General features: G+C 41.0%; 1 protein-coding gene across 4 annotated transcripts in view; it reads right to left on the bottom strand.

Annotated features, from left to right (window-relative positions):
* GNPTAB (N-acetylglucosamine-1-phosphate transferase subunits alpha and beta) overlaps window positions 1-20,185 on the bottom strand; it is a gene marked incomplete at both ends in the record, with an annotated part of 80,787 nt that overhangs the window by 7,425 nt on the left and 53,177 nt on the right. For 2 of the 4 annotated variants that reach the window (XM_080706657.1, XM_080706658.1), the window contains 8 exons: window positions 4,449-4,547; window positions 5,181-5,266; window positions 9,537-9,650; window positions 10,855-11,074; window positions 11,304-11,503; window positions 15,001-16,079; window positions 17,633-17,836; window positions 19,244-19,367. In XM_080706657.1, the coding sequence (XP_080562783.1) occupies window positions 4,449-4,547; window positions 5,181-5,266; window positions 9,537-9,650; window positions 10,855-11,074; window positions 11,304-11,503; window positions 15,001-16,079; window positions 17,633-17,836; window positions 19,244-19,367 (2,126 nt within the window). Of the gene's footprint in view, window positions 1-4,448; window positions 4,548-5,180; window positions 5,267-9,536; window positions 9,651-10,854; window positions 11,075-11,303; window positions 11,504-15,000; window positions 16,080-17,632; window positions 17,837-19,237; window positions 19,368-20,185 lie in introns of all 4 variants that reach the window. The other 2 variants (XM_080706656.1, XM_080706659.1) reach the window with 2 other exon arrangements.

The following is a 20,185-nucleotide window of genomic DNA, read 5'->3' as shown; positions in this document are numbered from 1 at the left end:
TATCTCAGCTTCTCAAGTACTGGGATTCCAGATATGTACCACCATGCCTGGCTTCCAAATGGACTTATGCTCTAAGTTGGTACATCTGTTGATATGGTTCTCTGGGGAAGTAATGTTCTGTAAGTTTTTCCTTTAGAAATTCTTCATCTGTAAAGCAAGGTAACTAGGGCAGGCAATCTTAAAAGAGCCTTCTAGCTGCGGGAGTAAAGTAACTTAATGATGTCCATTTAGCACATTTTGAATTAAGTGTTCAATAAATGTAGTAAACTGACTAGAATATTTTAACAGCTAGGAAAAAATATTAGTAAGTACATAAGTCTGGTTCTCATAAACTGAAAGCTCTCTTATAAATGGTACTATAGATAACTGAGACAAAGTACCTCACAGCTATAGATCCTATGAATTTGATGGTTTTCAACTAATGTGGCTCCAACCAACCTATAAGGTGCTAAAGTTCAGCAATAAGCAGACAAGGACCGTGCTTCCCTGCTGTTTCAAGTTCTCTTCAAGGCAAAAATCACTAAACCAACAGCCCATTAAAATGGTGGGTCCTAGCCGGGTGTGGTGGTGCACGCTCGTAATCCCAGTACTTGAGAGGCTGAGACAGAAGGATCACAGGTTTGAAGCCAGCGTCAGTCACTTAGTGAGGCCCTCAGCAACTTAGCAAAATGAACCTATTTCAAAATAAAGAATAAGCCGAGCGTGGTGGCACACGCCTGTAATCCCAGCATTCGGGAGGCCGAGACCGGAGGGTCGCAGTTTGTGGACAGCCTCAGCTACTTACTGAGGTCCTCCGCAACTTAGTGAGATCCTGCTTCAAAATGAAATATAAAAAAATAGGGCAGGGGTGTAGCTCGGAGGTTGAATGCCCCTGGGTTTGAGTCCAGTACTACAACAAACAAACAAACAAACAAAAAAAGTGGGTCCAATGACAATACTTCTGAAATAACAAATTTTCAAAAACATCAAATTTGCCAACGGCTTTAAATACAACCACCAATTCATAGGAAATATAGGGGATACATGTGAAACAACTGGGTTATGATTAGTAAAGTATAGGAATTTATGGAGTATGAAATCATATTCCTCCATATACATATACATGAAAAATTATAGTTTTAAAAAAAGAGGTAGAGGGGAGACCTACAGACTTAGCTGTGATGTATTTATTTGATACTACAACAATTTTAAAAATACATATAAATCTTAGTGAAGCCCTTTGCAACTCAGTGAGACCTGTTTCAAAATAAAGAATGAAAAAAAAAATAAGGCTGGGGTGTAGCTCGAAGGTAGAATGCCCCTGGGTTCCATCCCCAGTATCAAATTAATTAATTAAAAATACATATAAATATTTATGAAAGACAAATGGAAAAAGGTATACACCACCCAGATATTTGACATTAAGAAATTATTGGTGTTTTAGGACAAAAATGGTATTGCGAGTCGGGTATGGTACACACATTCATAATTCTAGTAGATGGGAAGATCACAGGTTCAAGGGCAGCCTCAGCAATTTAGTGAGACCCTGTTTCAAATAAAATATAAGAAAGGCCTGGGATTGCCGGGTGTGGTGGTGCACACTTGTAATCCCCACGCTTGGGAGGCAGAGACAGGAGGATCCCGCAGGTTCAAAGCCAGTCGCGCGCGCTGGCTTAGTAGACCCTGTTTCCAAAATAAAAATGTAAAAATAGGTCTGGGAGTGTAGCCCGGAGGTAGAAGGGCTTCCAGGAACCCCAGTACCACCACCAAAAAAAAAAAAAAAGAGGCCTGGGATTATGCAGCTTAAAGGTAGAATGCCCCTGGGTTCTATTCCCAGTACCAAAAACCCCCCACAGAAAATGGTATTGTGATTATATTCTTAAGAATTCTTACAGAATGTAGATAAAATGATATGAGATTTACTAAAAATTATTCGGAAGTGATAAGGAACGGATGTGTTTAGCTAAAACAAGATCACGTACAAACTGATACTGAAGACTAGTGATGTGCATATTAAAGTTCATGCTGGGCTTGGTGGCACATGCCTATAAGCCCGGTACTCGAGAGGCTGAAACAGAAAGATTGTAGGTTCAAGGACAGCCTTAGCAAAGTAGCATGGCGGTCAACAATCCAGCAAAACTCTGTTTCCAGAGAAAAATAAATAAATAAAGAGGATTTGGGGTGTAGCTTAGAGGTAAAATGCCTCTGGGTTCAACCTCCAGTACAACAACAAAAAGAAAGAAGAAAGAAAGAAAGAAAGAAAGAAAGAAAGAAAGAAAGAAAGAAAGAAAGAAAGAAAGGGAGAGAGAAGGAAGGAAGGAAAGAAAGAAAGAAGGAAAGAAAGAATGAAAGAAAGGGAGGGAGGGAGGAGGAAGAGAGGGAGGGAGAAAAAGAAAGAAAGAAAGAAAGAAAGAAAGAAAGAAAGAAAGAAAGAAAGAAAGAAAGAAGATAGGAAGTTCATTATACCATCCATTCTCTAACCCTGGGGATTGCTTTAAATGAAAGGCTCCATGTCAACCAAATTCAAAGTGTGCCTCAATTATATCCAAGATTAAAAGTACACACACAAAAAGAATCTGGAGGCAACTGGCAAAACTGAGTACAGGCTCTCTACTAGACAGTCTGTTAATCAGCAGTGGAGCTCTGGGCTGGCGCTCATGGTCCTGTGACCTACTAATGAAGCCAACACAGCCAGAGAGCCACGGAGCCAGAAGCCAAAGCAAAGAAAATGTGGATCCAAGACTCTTTGCTAAGGAATAACCAAGTCCTTAAAGCTCAAGCCAGTTTGAACACTGGTTTTCTACACCTAACCTGGAGTGAGCCCTCATAAAAGTAAAACAAAACAAAATAAACAAGAATTAAAAATGATAACTTGTGTTCAAAAACACGGGAAGCAGCTGCACCTGGCAAACTGTTGAAGAGGCCCATATTGTGCTGCAAATATTTCTATAAGTTTTCTAACCCAACAACTGCCAAACTGGCACCGAGATGTAAAAGTATAGGTGACAGTAAAAAACTGTAAAGTCGCAGGTGTCTACCCCAGGTGAATGGCGACGTCAGCAGAATAAGGAGAATTCGAGACCCCAATCAAAAGGGGTTCCCCAAAACTAAAGTTACCTTTTAAAAAGTGGAGCAGAGCATCTAGGTGGAGGAAACAGCACATACATAGAGAATGAAAACTGGGTAGTTGTTAATTATTGTGGCTTTATGGGTTCCTTGGCTTGTGAGAACTATTTTGTAGGATATCTGCATTTTGTTGGGTTACTAATGACACTGAATAAGCATTAAAGATATTTTTCTCAAAATTCCAATGTCTTCCCCTTTTCCCTCCCAAAGAATGGGATTTGTGGTATAGAAAAATATCATTTTACAATGCCTACAAAAATATTTGGCATCTTTGGTTATTTATAATTAAGATTCTAATTTAAATGAGGCAAAACCGAAGACTTCCAAAAACATTTAAAAGACTTAGAAATGAAAGATATTTATTTTATATGCCAAGGTCTCCCCCTCTCCTCCAGGGAAACTGATGATATGTCCTGCTAAAGTTAAAAAGAAAAAAAATCTCAAAAATACAGATTTTAGCTAATTTTTATCAAACCAGCAAAGGCAATGGTTAGGGTCAGGCTAGCTAATTTCAAAGCATATAAAAACTTGAAAATGTATTAATTCCAAGGAACAGCACATTAATGAGTACTTTTTCCATGGAAGCTCATCTGAATTTCATTTTGTTTGTGAAGATAAATCTACCCACCAAGCCAGGCGTGGTGGCACATGATTGTAATCCCAGTGTTTGGGAGGCTGAGACAGGAGGACTGCGCAGGTTCGAAGCCAGCCTCAGCTATTTAGTGAGGCTCTCAGCAACTTAGTGAGATCCTGTTTCAAATAAAATAGAAAATAGGTCTGGAAGTGTAGCCTGGAGGTAGAAAGCCCCTGGGTTCCACCTCCAATACGACGAAAAAAAAAAAAAAAATCTATCCACCAAAACAATTGTTCTGGTTGCAGCTTTTAAGAAATGCTGAAGGTGGTAGCCAGGGGTGGTGGTGCATACCTGTAATCCCAGTAGTACTTGGGAGGCTGAGACAGGAGGATAGCAGGTTCAAGGCCAGCCTCAGCTACTTAGTGAGGCCCTCCATAACTTAGTGAGACCCTGTTTCCAAATAAAGAATAAAAAATAGGGCTGGGGGTATAGCTCAGAGATAAAATGCCCCTGGGTTCAATCCCCAGTACTGAAAAAAATAAATAAAAAAGCTGAGGGGGGGGCTTCCAGCCTTAGTTCCCCCCGGGTGTGGTCTGCCCCTCAGCCACACGAACAGCTTCTATCGCCAGCTCCTAGGAGCACTGGCCAGTCTCTGCGTGCGGGACCCAACTCAACTCTGTTCCAAACTGAAACCGGGTAATGCCTTCTGCTCCTGCTGTCTTTTTGTCATGTTTATTTGCATATTTAAAATAATTTAAAAATCCGGTACCTGGGGTTTTTCCGTATGTCATCCAACTGGCCAACCACGTGAGAAACATTCGTACGAATCATTTTAAAAGCAATTTCTTCTTCTCCCATGATCTCAAACCTAATCATCAAAACACGTTTAATGAGTCTCAATATTATGTAGATAGAAAAAATAAAATTTCCTTAGGAAAAGCATTGAGGGGGTTATTGAGAGTTGAACCCAGGGCCATTATTTTTTATTTGGAAACAGTTTCTTGCTAAATTGTTTAGGCTTGCCTCAAACCTGCCATCCTTCTATCTCAGCCTCCCAAGTACTAGGATTACAAATACACACCACCATGCCTGGCAGGAAAAGCATTTTTAAAAACTTACTGAATTCAGCCGGGCGTGGTGGCACACGCTTATAATCCCAGCATTTGGGAGGCTGAGATAGGAGGATTGCGGTTCGAGGACAACCTCAGCTGTTTAGTGAGGCTCGTTGCAACTCAGTGAGACCCTGTTTCAAAATAAAAAATAAAAATATAGGGCTGGGAGTGTAGCTCAAAGGTAGAATGCCCCTAGGTTCCATCCCCAGTACCGCCAAAAAAAAAAAAAAACCACACACACTTTACTGGATTCAACATCCACAGAATGACTGAAACTTTTAATATCAGAAAATGATCTTGTCTAAGTTTTAAAAGTATGCTTAATAGATATTTTAACATTTTTCTTTATACTTAAAACTAAACAAAGAGGAAATGGATGCACTTCTTACCTGTATTTGTTTTTGTCCTTATACGCTTTGTGGATTTTGTCCGTTACTGGTTTGCAGTTGGTTACTAGACTCTTAGTGACCGGTGGCTGTGAGGGGACACAAGTGGATCAGACGCTCCAGCAAAGAGACCAGAACAAGGTGAGCAAGGTGCAACTCAGGTGCAGAATGGAAGGGGCACCAAAAGACTCAGCAACTGAGGTGAAGGGCTAATGCAGCGTTTAACAACTAAACCCTGCCATACTACAGCCCACTGGCTTGCCACCTGTGTTTGCAAATGAAGCCGAATAACTCATCACACTGTACTAAAATGAACTTTGTAAGATGTTTCAATATTTCTCATGAAGAGAATTAATTCCTAACACAAAATATAATGAATTGGCTAATGTAATATTCATAGTTAACGTGGGATTCTTATAGTCTAATTAGAAAATACTTCATTTGGTGTGTAATGTTAATTTGAATAACAAAGTTCATACTTTGAATGAGTTCACTCAAGTTACATTAACTAATGCTGTCAATGTTAACTAATACTTCTGCTCTAAACAGTTTCTCTACATGAGCCTCAAGGCTATGTTATAATCGTTGGCAAAGCAGCCTTCTTAACTCTCAAAGGATATTTATGCGTTGATTCTAAATCTCATGCTGGAAATTTGGCAAACACTTAACGTATTACTCTGCTAATGAGTGAAGGTGTACACAATTCAAAGGGAAATTAAAGTCTCTCAAATCTCTCGCTGTGGCTATCAGAGTTGAGTAGCTCTTTTGAAGGTGCACATCAGCTTTCTTTGGAGAACACACATACAAATTCTATACAAGTGCAGGGGCTGGCCATAGTAAAGATTTATACCCAAAGTTTGCAAAGATAAAGAAGAAAACTAGAGGAGGAAAGAAAAATAGTGAAAGGACAGATGTGGAAACAGAGGTGGACCACAGAGGAGTCTTGAGGGAAAACAAAGCAGGCAAGGCTGATTCTCTGGGTGAAGATTAGTGGCCTCCACTGCATAACTGAATCATCCCACAGAAACTGAAGACCAAGGGGGCCCAGGTCAAGGAGAGGGGCTGAGGGGAAACAGCTTAGGAGCCCAGCATCCTTTCTCCTTTCCCGTCTCCTATCTTAGTTACTCAGGGGCATCCACAAAGAAGACAGGGGAAAAGACAAAGTAAGGTGGCCTGGAGCTCCCAGGTGTCCACTTTCGCTCTCATGGAGAAAGAGTATGCCCAGATGCCTGGTAACAGATAGAAATCTAATTATCTTAACATACACAGATATTAAAAATTCATTCATTCATTCATTCATTCATTCATTCATTCATTCATTGTGTGGTACTGGGGTACAGTCTACCTCTGAGCCACACCCCCAGCCCTATTTGTTTTCTTTATTTTGAAATAGGATATAACTAAGTTGCGGAGGGTCTCACTAAGTAGCTGAGGCTGGCAGGGAACCTGTGATCCTTCTGTCTTGTCTCCCAAGTACTTGGGATTACAAGCCTGTGCCACCACACCCCGCTTAAGAAATTATTTTTTAAATCAAATCACAGACTCCTGGATGATTCAGAGTTGATCATATTAGGTTAGGATTTAGAGTTTTGGTGGAGTTAGGATAGCTAGTGTTAAGCTTTAAAAAAAAAAAAACAGAAAAGTTACTTTTGTAAAGCTTTATAACCAAGAATGTACAATCTAATTTCTGAAAAACTTGATTTTTATTCTCTTTGAAGTCAAGAAAAATACCTACCGTGATGACACATTTACCCTTTTTTTTTTTTTTTTTTTTTTTTTTTGGTGGTACTGGAGTTCCTGGAAACCCTTCGTTGGGCTACACTCCCAGACCTATTTTATATTTTAATTTGGAAACGGGGTCTCTTAAGCCAGCGCGGCTGGCTTCGAACCTGTGCCATCCTCCTGTCTCCGCCTCCCAAGTGCGGGGATCACAAGCGTGTGCCACCACGCCCGGCCCATATTTACCCTTTTAAAGATTAAGAGCATCCTGGCAAACAATTACTAACATTTATATAGCAGTCCAGAGTTTACACAGAATTCCTCACAAACTTTAAGTACTCAATCCTTTTGGATTATGCCCAAAGCCCAGAAGCAAGGGCTGAAGTGTGAGATGAGTCATCGAGAGCCTGAGTGCAGACCAGCTCCACCTGAGGCCTCCTGGGAAGCCACGACCAGTCCTCTCGGCCTCTCCCTGACTTCCGGTCGGCTAACCGCACTATGGAGTTCCTTACGGCTGACACTGGGTCTTGCCCCACTGATCTCAACTTCACTGCCTTGGTAGTTTTAGGTCTTAGAATATTTATAGAATTGGCTTTTAAGTAGCACATATCTGTGAACTTGCTCATGTCAGTGCTAAACTAACCTGCACGTGCATGACTGCTGATACTCATACTCTATGTGCCCTGACGTGCAGTGCAGACCTCCCTCACCAACGGCTGCGGCTCCTCACACTGCTTCTCCTCCCGAGCCAGCCGTCCCTGGGCTCTCTGAGAACACGAGTGAGAAACACAACCCCTGTCACGCAGTGAATGCTAACTGAGTTGGCCTTCTTTGGGGAATCAGATTTTTAACTATAGTTATTTACAAATGTCTGATTGGTAGTTACTAGAAATTATTATGTTTTATTTTAATAATAAAACAGATAAATTTTTATTTATTATCTATTTAGATATATTTATTTTAATAAATGTATTTATTATTAGTTTTATTTATTATTTTGTGATTATGAAAGCAAATGGTATTCATTACAGAATTTGCAGGATAGCAAAAAAGAAAAACTTTTTTTTCTTTTTGGTACTGGGGATTGAACCCAGGGGCATTATACCTTAGAGCTACACCTCAAGCCCTATTTATTTTATTTTATGTATGTATGTATTTATTTATTTATTTTTGCAGTGCTGAGGATTGAAGCCAGGAGCATTCTACCTTGGAGCTACACTCCCAGCCCTATTTTTTATTCTTTATTTTATTCTTTATTTACTAAGTTGTGGAACGCCTTGCTAAGTAGCTAAGGCTGGCCAAGAACCTGCGATCCTCCTGTCTTGGCCTCCCAAGTATTGGGATTACAAGCATACACCACCATGCTTGGCTGTTATTATTTGTTTTGAAACAGGGTCTCTTGAGGTTGACAAGCCTAACTACTTGTTAAGGCTGTCCTTGAACCTGAGATCCTCATGTCTCAACCTCCCAGGTACTGGGCTTACAGGCCTGTACCATTATACCTGGCAAAGATGGTAAGTTTTTTAAAATAATATTTTATGCCAGGTGTGGTGGTGCACACTTGTAATCCCCACGCTTGGGAGGCTGACACAGGAGGATCACGCAGGTTCGAAGCCAGCCCCAGCTACTTAGTGAGGCTCTCAGCAACTTAGTGAGACCCTGTTTCCAAATAAAATAGAAAATAGGTCTGGGAGTATAGCCTGGAGGTAGAAAGCCCCTGGGTTACACCCCCAGTACTACAATAAATAAATACATAAATACATAAATAAATAAATAAATAAAACAAAATAATATTTTGTGATTATGAAAGTAAATGCTATTCATTACAAAAAACATAGAAGTGCTGATCTAAGAAAAGAAGAGTAAAAGGAGGGCATGGTGGTGCATACTTATAATCCTCCAGGAGATGGAGACAAGAGGACCACAGGTTTAAGGACAGCCTCAGCGACCTAGATGACTCTCAGCAATCTAGTGAGACTGTCAGAACAAAAAATAAAAAGGACTGTAGTGATAGTTCAGAGGTAGATGTTCTGGGCTCAATCCTGAGTAACACACACACACACACACACACACACACACACACACACAAAAAAAAACCTCCTGTGATTTAACCTACTGTTAATTCTGTTATCTCTTAGAGTATGTTGTATATTTATGTGTATGTGGAGGGGTGGTATTTGGCAGTTTTCCATAATTTAAATCACACGGCGTACATGGTACTAGGCATTTTAATGTCTGTATTATCGATCACTTTGGTCAAGTGGTATTCCAGTGTGGCTGTGTGCACATTATTCACTGCCCCTACTGGTAAGACTGAGAAAGGGACAGCATTTGTCCACGTGATTAGCACTTCCTTGTGTGGAGTTTAACCTCGATGAGAATGCTCTGGGGCTGCTTGCTCTCATTCTTGGTGACGTGAATGCCAGTTCATGGGACATAAGCAAGTAATCTGCACATTATCTTACGTACTCATGGAGCGGGGAGAAATGCCTCTAGATTATCTGTGTTACTATTTTGCACTAAAGACATGTACTCATATGGCCTGCCTCTAGTTCTCGATGTGCTGCACAAACATGGTGTAAATAACATCTGAGAAGGATATACTTTCTGTTGTACACAAAAAGCACTCAGGCTACTTACCAGATTGGGATCATAGTATGCTTCCTGAGTTGGTGGGATACTGTTTAGCTGAGTGATATTAGCAGGAAGCATTTTTGAGCAATTTATTAACATGTGCTCCAGACCTGTCAAATCCTAAAAAGGAAACAAAAGATATATACCTGTTATATATAAGTAATGCTTGTGGTTAAAAAATAATGTAAAAATCTCCAGAAATTATTTAAATGCGATCTTCAAAGACAGTTTCTTTGATATAACTAATTTCCTTCCTTCCTTCCCTTTCCCTCCCTCCCCCCCCACCCCCCCGCCTCTCTTTCTTTTACTAGAGATGGAACCCAGGGGCATTCTACCTCCAAGCTACACCGTCAGTCCAATTTTTTATTCTTTATTTTGAAACAGGGTCGCACTGAGTTGCAAAGGGCCTCACTAAGTAGTAATTGAGGCTCTGTGAACCATGATCCTCCTGTCTCAGCCTCCCGAATGCTGGGATTACAAGTGTGCACCACCATGCTCAGCTCTCTGATATAACTTTAGAGCATAGGGACATCCTAAAGAGAATAGAATGAGATAATACAGACACAAATACTTCACCCTCACCTCAAAGTGGAACATATTGGCCTAGGAGCCACCCATTATACATAGGTGTTCCAAAGGACCATGAGAAAGAATGCCCTGCAGGGTGGTCCCGGGGATCGTGAGAAGGGAGGCTCTGTTAACTCTCCACAAGGCATTTCCTACTTTTGGGGCTAACAGAGGCCTTCTTGGAGGGGCTGACCTAAATCTTCAGTTAGCTACACCTGAAGACCCTGAATTAACTTGCCACAAGAACAGTATATGCAGGTACGTCCTGTCTAGCTCTTCCTCAGATAATATAAGATCGATCCCTACTGAAAGTGTACAAAAAGTAATCTCGTAAAATACCAACTTCAAATTTGGTTTTAATTCAGCCGGGTGTGGTGGCGCACGCTTGTAATCCCCGCGCTTGGGAGGCTGAGACAGGAGGATCTCACAGGTTCGAAGCCAGCCTCAGCTACTTAGTGAGGCTCTCAGCAACTTAGTGAGACCCTGTTTCCAAATAAGATATAAAAATAGGTCTGGGAGCATAGCCCGGAGGTAGAAAGCCTCTGAGTTCCACCCCCAGTACCACCAAAAAAAAAAAAAAAAAAAAAAAAAAAAAAAAAAAATTGGATTTAATTCTGGGACTTAAAATGAGCTAATTATGGACACCCACATTAAATATTATTTACCTGCATTAAATTAAAATATGTAGCACAAAAAGAAACATGTCAGCATTCAAACTTTCATCTAAAATGTCCCAGAGAATGGAACAATACAGTACCTGCAAACTTAAAGGCAGGTCGTGAATTCTGGTGGCCAGTGTTCGGATTTCTCTGTCAGACAGGACACCAGATTGGTCTGTGTCAACATCGTCAAAGACCTGAGATATGTTCAGTGGCTGAACGGCACTCATGAGATAATAAAAGTAAGAGAAGGCAAACTGCATGTCTTCAGAATGGCGCACTTTGTGAAATGATGTCTTGTCAAATTCTTCAGGGAACCTGTCCAAACGTAACATAAAATGACCTCTGAATAGTAAAAGTAGACATAGTATCAAACATCTGTGAAGCTAGACTTTTTTCTTTCCACTACTTAAATGAAAAAAAAAAACCCTTTGATAATATCAGTCTTCCCATATCATAACCATTTATTTGGCACAGCGAATATACCAATTTCATACATCCTGAGCTTTGAACTCGGGCGAGCAACTCGAGCACAAATGAGACTTACATATCTTGCAGCTCTTGCATAACGACGCGGTCGATCATGTGAGGCATGTGTGCAGGGACTTTGCGGGATGTGAAGCCAAATTTGCTATTTAAGATTTTATTTACATATCTGAGCGAATCTGCAAATGTATCCTTTAGTTGCCTCCCAGTATGTTTGCTCTCAGTAAAGTACGCCAACTGAGTCTTCAATGACTCTTCTTCCTGAAAGAAGAATTCCACGTAACCCAGCAGTATGTTTAGTGCAAAGTGTGCTTTCCTAACAAGAGACAAAGGCACCGTGTTCTATAACAACCAGTCGCTAACTGTCCAGGAGGAGTAAGAGAAATACATGCTATCTAGTCACTCGAAGACACCAGCGGCAGGGCTAACGTGGATTTCAGTGCATTGAAACAGCCAGTGCTGGCGGGAGAACAAGAGTTGTATGACAGAGGTTTGCTTATACAATATTCTTTAAAGACTAGTCATTCACCATGAGATTTCAATGCAACATTTAGAAAATTTATTTAAATATAAATTTGGCGGTACTTTCTTTTTTTTTAAAAAAAAAAAAACAACTTTTGTGTACAAAGCACCTTCCAAATACAGTCAGTGTGTATCAGCAATTTACTAAACTTCCCAGAGCTTCATTCACCCACCCCGCCTTAATGCTCAGATCATCCCTCACTGTAAAGACAAATCAACCCTGTTTGAAACTGGCCCACATGCTCTACAGCAGACTACAAGGCTGTGATGCCAGCTTCAGTGGTACTTTTACCTCCTTTACGACCACCGTCTCAGACCAATGTTTGGATCCGATGGGAAAGGGACCCTGAGGGTTGGCGGTACTTTCAATATCAAACTATTTCTGCTGATGAAATCAGAGCAACAAGTACTCGAGTTCTGAACACAGGACTAGAAGCAAATCTGACTTCACCATTTGATCATGTCAATAGTATAAAATTAAAACCAGTTAATAGGCAGAATTAAATGGGCAAAGACTTTACACACACATTTCAGAAGAGGAAATATTTTTGCCTTTCAATCTGATAAAATGTAAAAAAAAAAATTGACATTAGAGCCGGGCATCGTGGCACACACTTGTAATCTCAGCATTCAGGAAGCTGAGACAGGAGGATCGAGGACAGCCTCAGCAAGTAGTGAGACTCTCATTAACCTAGCAAGAGCTTATTTCAAAATAAAAATAAATTAAGCCAGGCGTGGTGGCACACTCTTGTAATCCCAGCGTTTGGGAGGCAGAGACAGGAGGATTGCACATGTTCAAAGCCAGCCTCAGCTACTGAGTGAGGCTCTCTGCACTTCAGTGAGACCCTGTTTCCAAATAAAATATAAAATAGGTCTTAGAGTATAGCCAGGAGGTATAAAGACCCTGGGTTCTACCCCAGTACCCCCCCACACACACACACAGGCTGGGGATGTAGCTCAGAGGTAAAATGCCCCAGAATAACACACATACACACTGACATTAACCAATGTTAGCCTACAGAGCAACAAGCACTCCTGTATGCTGCTTATGGGATGTGAAGTGGTACAAGTTTTTTCCCTCCCTCCCTCCCTCCCTCCCTCCCTCCCTCCCTCCCTCCCTCTTCCTTCTTTCTTTCTTTCTTTCTTTCTTTCTTTCTTTCTTTCTTTCTTTCTTTCTTTCTTTCTTTTTCTTTCTTTCTGCAGTACCGAAGACTGAATCTGGGGCCTTCTTCCACTGAGATATACTCCCAGCCCCATTTTTTGTTTTTTATTTGGAAACAGGGTCTCACAAAGTTATAGGCCTCACTAAGTAGCTAAGGCTAGCCACGAACCTGCAATCTTTCTGTCTCGGCTTCCAAAGAATTGGGATTACAAGTATGCGCCACCACACCCAGCTTTGGTACAACATTTTAGAAGGAAATATTTAAAGTCCATAACCACCATATCAATTAACCCAGTAATTTTACCCATGGAAATAAAAACTTACTCAAGTATAATATATAGATACAAGGAATGCTATTGAATACCATTTATAACTGCAAAATATTAGAAATAGCTTGCAGCTATTCAAAAGAACAGTCACGATAAAGGTAGTTTACCTAAATACTACAAAATTAAAAGGTAATGGTGGGAAAATGTATGTATAATATAACAAAAAAGAAACAATAATAGAGCTTAGAGGTTTGCAAACCCACAGAAAAATACTAGAATGATACCCACCAAACTATGAAGAGCGGTTATCTCAAGGAGAGAAACTGAAGATGAGCTTCTCCCTTTTCTATGGTGTATTTCTGTACTGCATGCAATTTCTACCACTAGCCTAACGTAGTGCTTTTGTAAAATTTGCTTTAAAAAGGAAAGGGGGTGTGTGAAAATAAATGTAGGTAAGAATTCTAGTCCTTCACTCAAAAACTAACAAATGATTAATGTGCCAGTCATAAGAAATTCTGGAGACTCTGGGAAGAGCGAGACCTAGCTCCCTGCGTCCTCTTTCCCCGGCCCAGCATGCGCTTGTTTTGAGCCTTTTCACGATGGAGCCTGGATCACGTGACTCTTCTTGGTCTGTCAACCCCTCACAGGGTACTTCTTTGTAGATGCCTTCCCTAGTACCTTAGGCAGAGACGTGGAGCCCTCTTTAGAATCCTTGCCCATATCTCAAGAGACACTTTTCTTATTGCTACAATTATCTGCCCACAGACCTGCCATCCCTACTGGTCTGTTCTCATTAGCAGCAACTGTGCCGCCCTGCATTCCCCAGCGCTGAGCCTGTGACAGCACTTAGAGACATACAGATGACACCACGCGTGGCGGAGGCCGTGGCGCAGGGGATAGGCACCCCAGCTTTGACGTTTGGCTCACGCTGGCTTGCTGCTGTGACCTTGGAGAAGCTAAGGAACTTATCTGGACTTCCGGCTTTTTTCCATCAATAAAGCTGGAAAAACATCAGTTGTGACATGCTAAATAAAGACATGATGCCATCCCTGTTCTACTTCCTTGGGGTATGCCCCTGGCTAAATCTCTTATTCAGAGTAGGCCTGTTTCTTAAACTGTAAGATGGAGACAACAATACTCTTATGGCATTTTTAATACTAGGATTACTGGGTAAATGAAATTATGTAAGAAAAACATTTAGCTCAGTGGCTGGCAAAGGAAGTTACTGAATAAAAGGTAATTATTATTAAATTATCATTACAAGGTTATTTATTCGTCCTGAGCAGGTCAAAGAATAAGGCGGAATCTAACCGGGAATGGTGGTGCACGCTTGTAATCCCAGTACTTGGGAGGCTGAGACAGAAGGATCAAGCAGGTTTGAAACCAGCCTCAGCTAGTTGGTGAAGCTCTTGGCAACTTAGTGAGACCCTGCTTTTAAATAAAATATAAAATAGGTCTGAGAGTGTAGCCCAGAGGTAGAAAGGCCCTGAGTTCCATTCTTAGTACCACAAAAAAAAAAGAAAAGAAAGAAAGAAAGAAAGAAAGGAGAGAAAAGAAAAAGGCAGAATCTGCTGGGCGTGGTGGCGCACTCTTGTAATCCCTGCGCTTGGGAGGCTGAGACAGGAGGATCGCACAGGTTCGAAGCCAGCCTCAGCTACTGAGTGAGACCCTGTTTCCAAATAAAATGTAAAAAAGGTTTGGGAGTATAGCCCAGAGGTAGAAAGCCCCTGGGTTCTACCCCCAGTACCACACACACACACACACACACACACACACACACACACAAAGGGCAGAATCTTACTTACGTCAAGAAGGTCTTGGAAATACTTTTTTTTCTCCCAAGGCAGAAAGCCCAGGTAACTGTCTGTGTGATGCTGCAGCTTCCTTCCAGGTAATACTTCACCAGTATCTATGTGGCCGTTAGCATTTCCCTCAATTTTGCTTTTCTCTTCTTCTTTCTCTAGAATTTCCTTTTCTTTTGTCAGATGAGTTTCCAGTGGAATAACTCGAGTCGAGAGCTTCTTACTGGACACATTCCCACCTATATTTTGGGTTTGAGTTTCTAGTTGAAATCTTTCTTTGGTCTCGAAGACCTGGAGTGGATTCTGATCCTGGTAGTGATCATTTCCTTTTACTGTCCCTGCTGGAAGAGTTGATCCATGTAATCTCTTTGGGCTTTTGTGCGCCAGATTCTCTGATGGATCCTCTAAATTGTTATTTATTTCGCTTGTTATAATGGCTTGATTTTTTACTTTATCTTCCTGTAAGTTCATCAGAAATGATCTCAGCAAGGCTGACTTGGACACATTGTATCCTTTCAGAGTGATGTCGCCAAGTTCCAGCTGCAAGTCCAAGTTGCTGAGACGCAACTGAACTTCTCTTGGAAGGAGTGAAGTATTGACCAGGGGAATTTTCGCTGCCTCTTGCAGTAGTCTCCCTGTTGTGTTAGCATCCCGTCTCTTGACCTTTGGAAAGCGTTTTTCTTCAGGAATATCTTCAAAAGAGACTTCTGCCTCTGGAAGAAGTGGCAGGGGGCTAAGCGGATTTTCGTAAGACTTGTGGGTTGTGGAATTCAGTTTCGGCCCCTCCCTTGTGTCCACCTCCACTGTGATCTGGATTTTGAACTCTTCATCATTTGTGTTTTGGAGTGTGAGATTAAAATGTATTGTGGTGGCATTCATTCCACTGTGCATTATGAGGTGGATGGTTTTCCATTTATTGGCAATAGAAGCATGTCGGATTATTGGATTGTCACTATAGGCACCTTCTACTCCTCTCTTGGCTATTTCTGCAAAGCTGAAATAAGGCAGGTATTCACCTTTTGGAATAATGTAGTGAGTCTGGTTTGGGAGAAGCGTTACTTTATATAATTCATGAAAATGATCTAGAAGAGAAAACACAAACATAATTTTTCTTAAAAACTAGGCATTTTTGGGTGTGGTGACACACACCCAAAAATAATCCTAGCATTCAAAAACAAGGCATTTTTACTGTTTTTTCTTTAACCCTTTGGGTTTTTACTTTTATTTAAGAGTTTCTTAAAAATTATCAGATATTCAAATGTAAAAGCTCATTTTACAATTGGTAGCAATCACGTTATTAACATGGAATGTTTACCCCAACTCTTTAGAAAGATATGACATAACTCTTGATCATAACAATAAATTCGAAGCAGGGTGTAGGTGGCGCATGCTTATAATCCCAGTACTTGAAAGGCTTAGAGAGGAGGATCACAGGTCAGCCTCAGCAACTTAGTGAGATCCTGTTTCCAAATAAAATAGAACTGAGAGAGTTGCTCAGAGGTAGGATGCCCTGAGTTCCATCACCAGTACCAAACCAAAACAAAAACCCAATAAATTCCAATGATCATCTCTTTCTGTGTGTGTGTGTTACTAGGGATTGAACCTAGGGGTGTTTTACCACTGAGTTACACCCCATGCCCTTTTTATTTTGTATTCTTTGTATTTTTTTTTTTTTTAGCAGTACTGAGGATTGAAACCAGGGTCATTCTACCTCCGAGCTACACCTAGCCCTATTTTTTATTCTTTATTTTGAAACAGGATCTCACTAAGTTGCAGAGGGCCTCACTAAGTAGCTGAGGCTGTTCACGAACCTGCGATCCTCCTGCCTCAGCCTCCCAAGTACTGGGATTAGAAGTGTGTACCAAGATGCCCAGTCCTTTTTTTATTCTTTTTTTTTTTTTTTTTTTGTGGTACTGGGGGTGGAACCCAGAGGCTTTCTACCTCTGAGCTATACTCCCAGACCTATTTTATATTTTATTTGGAAACAGGGTCTCACTAAGTTGCTGAGAGCCTCTCTAAGTAGCTGAGGCTGGCTTTGAACCTGGGAGAACCTCCTGTCTCAGCCTCCCAAGCGCAGGGATTACAAGCGTGCGCCACCATGCCTGGCTCCCTTTTTTTATTCTAAAACAAGGTCTCACTAACTGAGCATGCACTGGTCTCAAACTTGTGATCCTCCAGTCTCAGCCGCCAGCCTACTGGGATTATAGGTGTGTGCCACTGCACCTGACTCAATTTTGATCTCTATCTATTTGAGAGAAAAAACTTTCTGCCAATAAGCTATCACCAACATCCAGCATTCAAATCATCTTAATGAATTATTGATCTGCTTTTATTGTTTCCAAATTAAACCTTAACCATGTAGTTTCAGCTCAGGTAAATCTGCTTCATAAAAAAAAAAATCAGAAGGGAGCAAGTAACAAAAAGAGATACACTTTAAGTGTCAACTGTTTTCTAAAAATTGTTTAGAAGATCTTTAGTGCCTTTTACATTTAGTTTACAACTAGTTTAGATACAAGGCAGGAAAAAAGAAAGAATATATACATAGACTAATTAAGGAATAACTATTTCAAAGCCTCTCTACTTGTTAATAATTTACTCTTTTACTTTTAATGTGTTTTTGTGGCAATAAACATACCTTGCCCACAGTCACCAGCATCAAACCCACAGGACAAGACATTGCACGCTTGGTCACAGAACTTATCAGCGAGCCAGGAATTTGCACATCCTTGATTGCAGTAGGAGACACTGGCAATTCCTCCACCAAATTGCCAGGGCTGTCCAACTCCAAGACCCCCAGTACCCCCGCCTCCTGCAACATAGCGACTCCCTCCGCTGTTACCTGTAGAGGGAGGGGAAAGACAAAATCTTGCTGGGTGTACAACTTTGAAAAAAGACATGTCTTTATTTCTTACTAATAATTTATTTCTTACTAATAATTTCTTTGCAAGACTGGTGTATGAATTGCAATTAGAAAAACTCCACCACATTCTTTAGTAGAAGATTTCATGTATTTTTTTTGTGTGTATATGGGGGGAGTACCGGGTACTGAACTCAGGGGCATTCTACCTCTGAACTATACCCCCAGCCCTATTTTACTTTTTATTTTGAAAAAGAGTTTCACAGGTTGCTAAGGCTGGCTGCCAAATCTGCCATCCACCTGTCTCAGCCTCCCAAATACTGAGATTACAGGCATATGTGACCAGAGCAAGCTAAATTTCATGTATTTTAAGATAATAAACTGAATAGGTATCATCACTTGAGAGTACTATAAGACTCAATTTTGTATTGTTTATGTGTGTAAAGGGGGTGAAGACAGTGGACAGAAAAGTATTCCAAAGACTGACTGTCGGAAGTGCAAAAATGCCTATGTGAATATGAGTTTGACCTCGTTACTGAAAGTTGATGTTCTCCTATGGGCTGAGTCTCTGGTCTGTGCACATCGACTTCGAACATCTGCATCCTTTCCCTGAAGTTGCTTATATTTTTCCAAAAGTATAAACTGTGACTAAAGCAGAACTTGAAGTTTGTTTTCTCCAATATTCAACAAATTTCCAAATGTGTTCCCTCATATGGTACATGGGGATAATAATATCCATGCACATACTCTCTTTCTTCAGTGACCAAGAAATTCAAATAATGACTAATGCTCTATAAATTTAATGTTTTGCAAGCTGTAAAGTAGAAAATAAATGTAAGAAACTGCTATTACCAAGCTACCAGCGGTGATTTCTTATAAGAACCAGTTAGTGTGATTCTTGCTTCTGAGGCTTATATAATTAAGTGTCCTAATTTCTCCCTCCCTCCCTCCCTCTCTCTCTCTCTCTGATACTGGGGATGGAATCCAGGGGCATTGTTCCTCCGATCCAGCCCTATTTTTATTCTTTATTTTGAAACAGGCTCTCACTGTATTGCAAAGGGCCTCACTAAGTAGTAGCTGAGGCTGTCAGCGAATTGCGATCCTCCTGTCTCAGCCTCCCAAATCCTGGGATTACAAGTGTGTGCCATCATGCCCGGCTTATTTTAAACAATAAAAAAGGTATTTTAAGTGCAGGCTCAACATGATAATGTGCCATCACTAATGAATAATATGAAGAAACTGGGCCACATAGGAATACCAGTCACCACCTCCAAAGAGTCTATGGAATACTGGTTGTCCCAGTACATGGTCTAAGTCTACACAAAGTACTTGATGAAGAATGAACAAACTCTGTCGACACGAGGAAATCACATCTTAACACACCCTTACCAGTACAATCACCACCATCCCAATCGCAGGCTGAGTTATTACAAGCCTTGTCACAGTACCCATCTTTAATCCAGGAGCCCGGGCAGCCCTCAGCACAGTTTGGCACAGGCCATGTCAAATAAACCTTTGACAAAATAAAAGAGAAAATAAAATTATTTATGATAATTTTACTATTGGGGTCGAGAGGGAAAATAAGGACTGAACCCGGGGGTGCTCTACTTCCAAGCTACACCATCCATCCCTTTTTATTTTTTATTTTGAGACAGGGTTTTGCTACGTTGCTGAGGGAAGCCTTAACTTGTGATTCTTTTGTCTCAGCCTACCAAGCACTGAGATGACAGGTGTGCGCCACTGCACCTGGCCTAACACTTCTTTCTCTTGAATGGGAATTCCTTTAAAAGAAAGCACTGGGTCTCTAGAAAGGCGAGTTGTCCAAGGCCTGGCTGTCCATACTCACGCTTGCTTTAAGCTGGCCTGTGCCCATGGCAGCTCTGAGAACCCTGCGTGGCAACGGTGCTGAGCACAGTAGCTCTTTACCATTACTCAAGAAAAGTAGACAGAGACACAACTCATGGATTAGTTTCTCACCACACACCCTTACAGTCTATCAGCAATGTACTAGACTTAAATGTGAGACCAAAACTATGTCAAGAGACGTGGCAAGTGTGCCACGAGTCAGTGTTTCTCTATGACAAGGATCAGTAATCCCTGAAGACACTTTATATAATCTAGTCTGAGGACTAGAGAAGGAGCAGATGAACTCTCAACATCCATTACCTTCCTGCATAAGGTCCTGCGATAAATTAGTCAGCACAGCGCCGAGGGCTCCCAGATGACTGGTTGCTTTTTAAAGTCATTAAACACACACATATTTATTTGTTTCCTTCCTATTTCAAGTCTCTGTGCTGTTGCCATGCTTCAGCTATTTAGAATGTCTTTCTT

Source organism: Muscardinus avellanarius (assembly GCF_963383645.1).
Source record: "Muscardinus avellanarius genome assembly, chromosome: 11".
Taxonomy (NCBI): domain Eukaryota; kingdom Metazoa; phylum Chordata; class Mammalia; order Rodentia; family Gliridae; genus Muscardinus; species Muscardinus avellanarius.
Note: the sequence above shows the minus strand (reverse complement) of the source record. Positions and strands in the feature narration are given on the sequence as shown.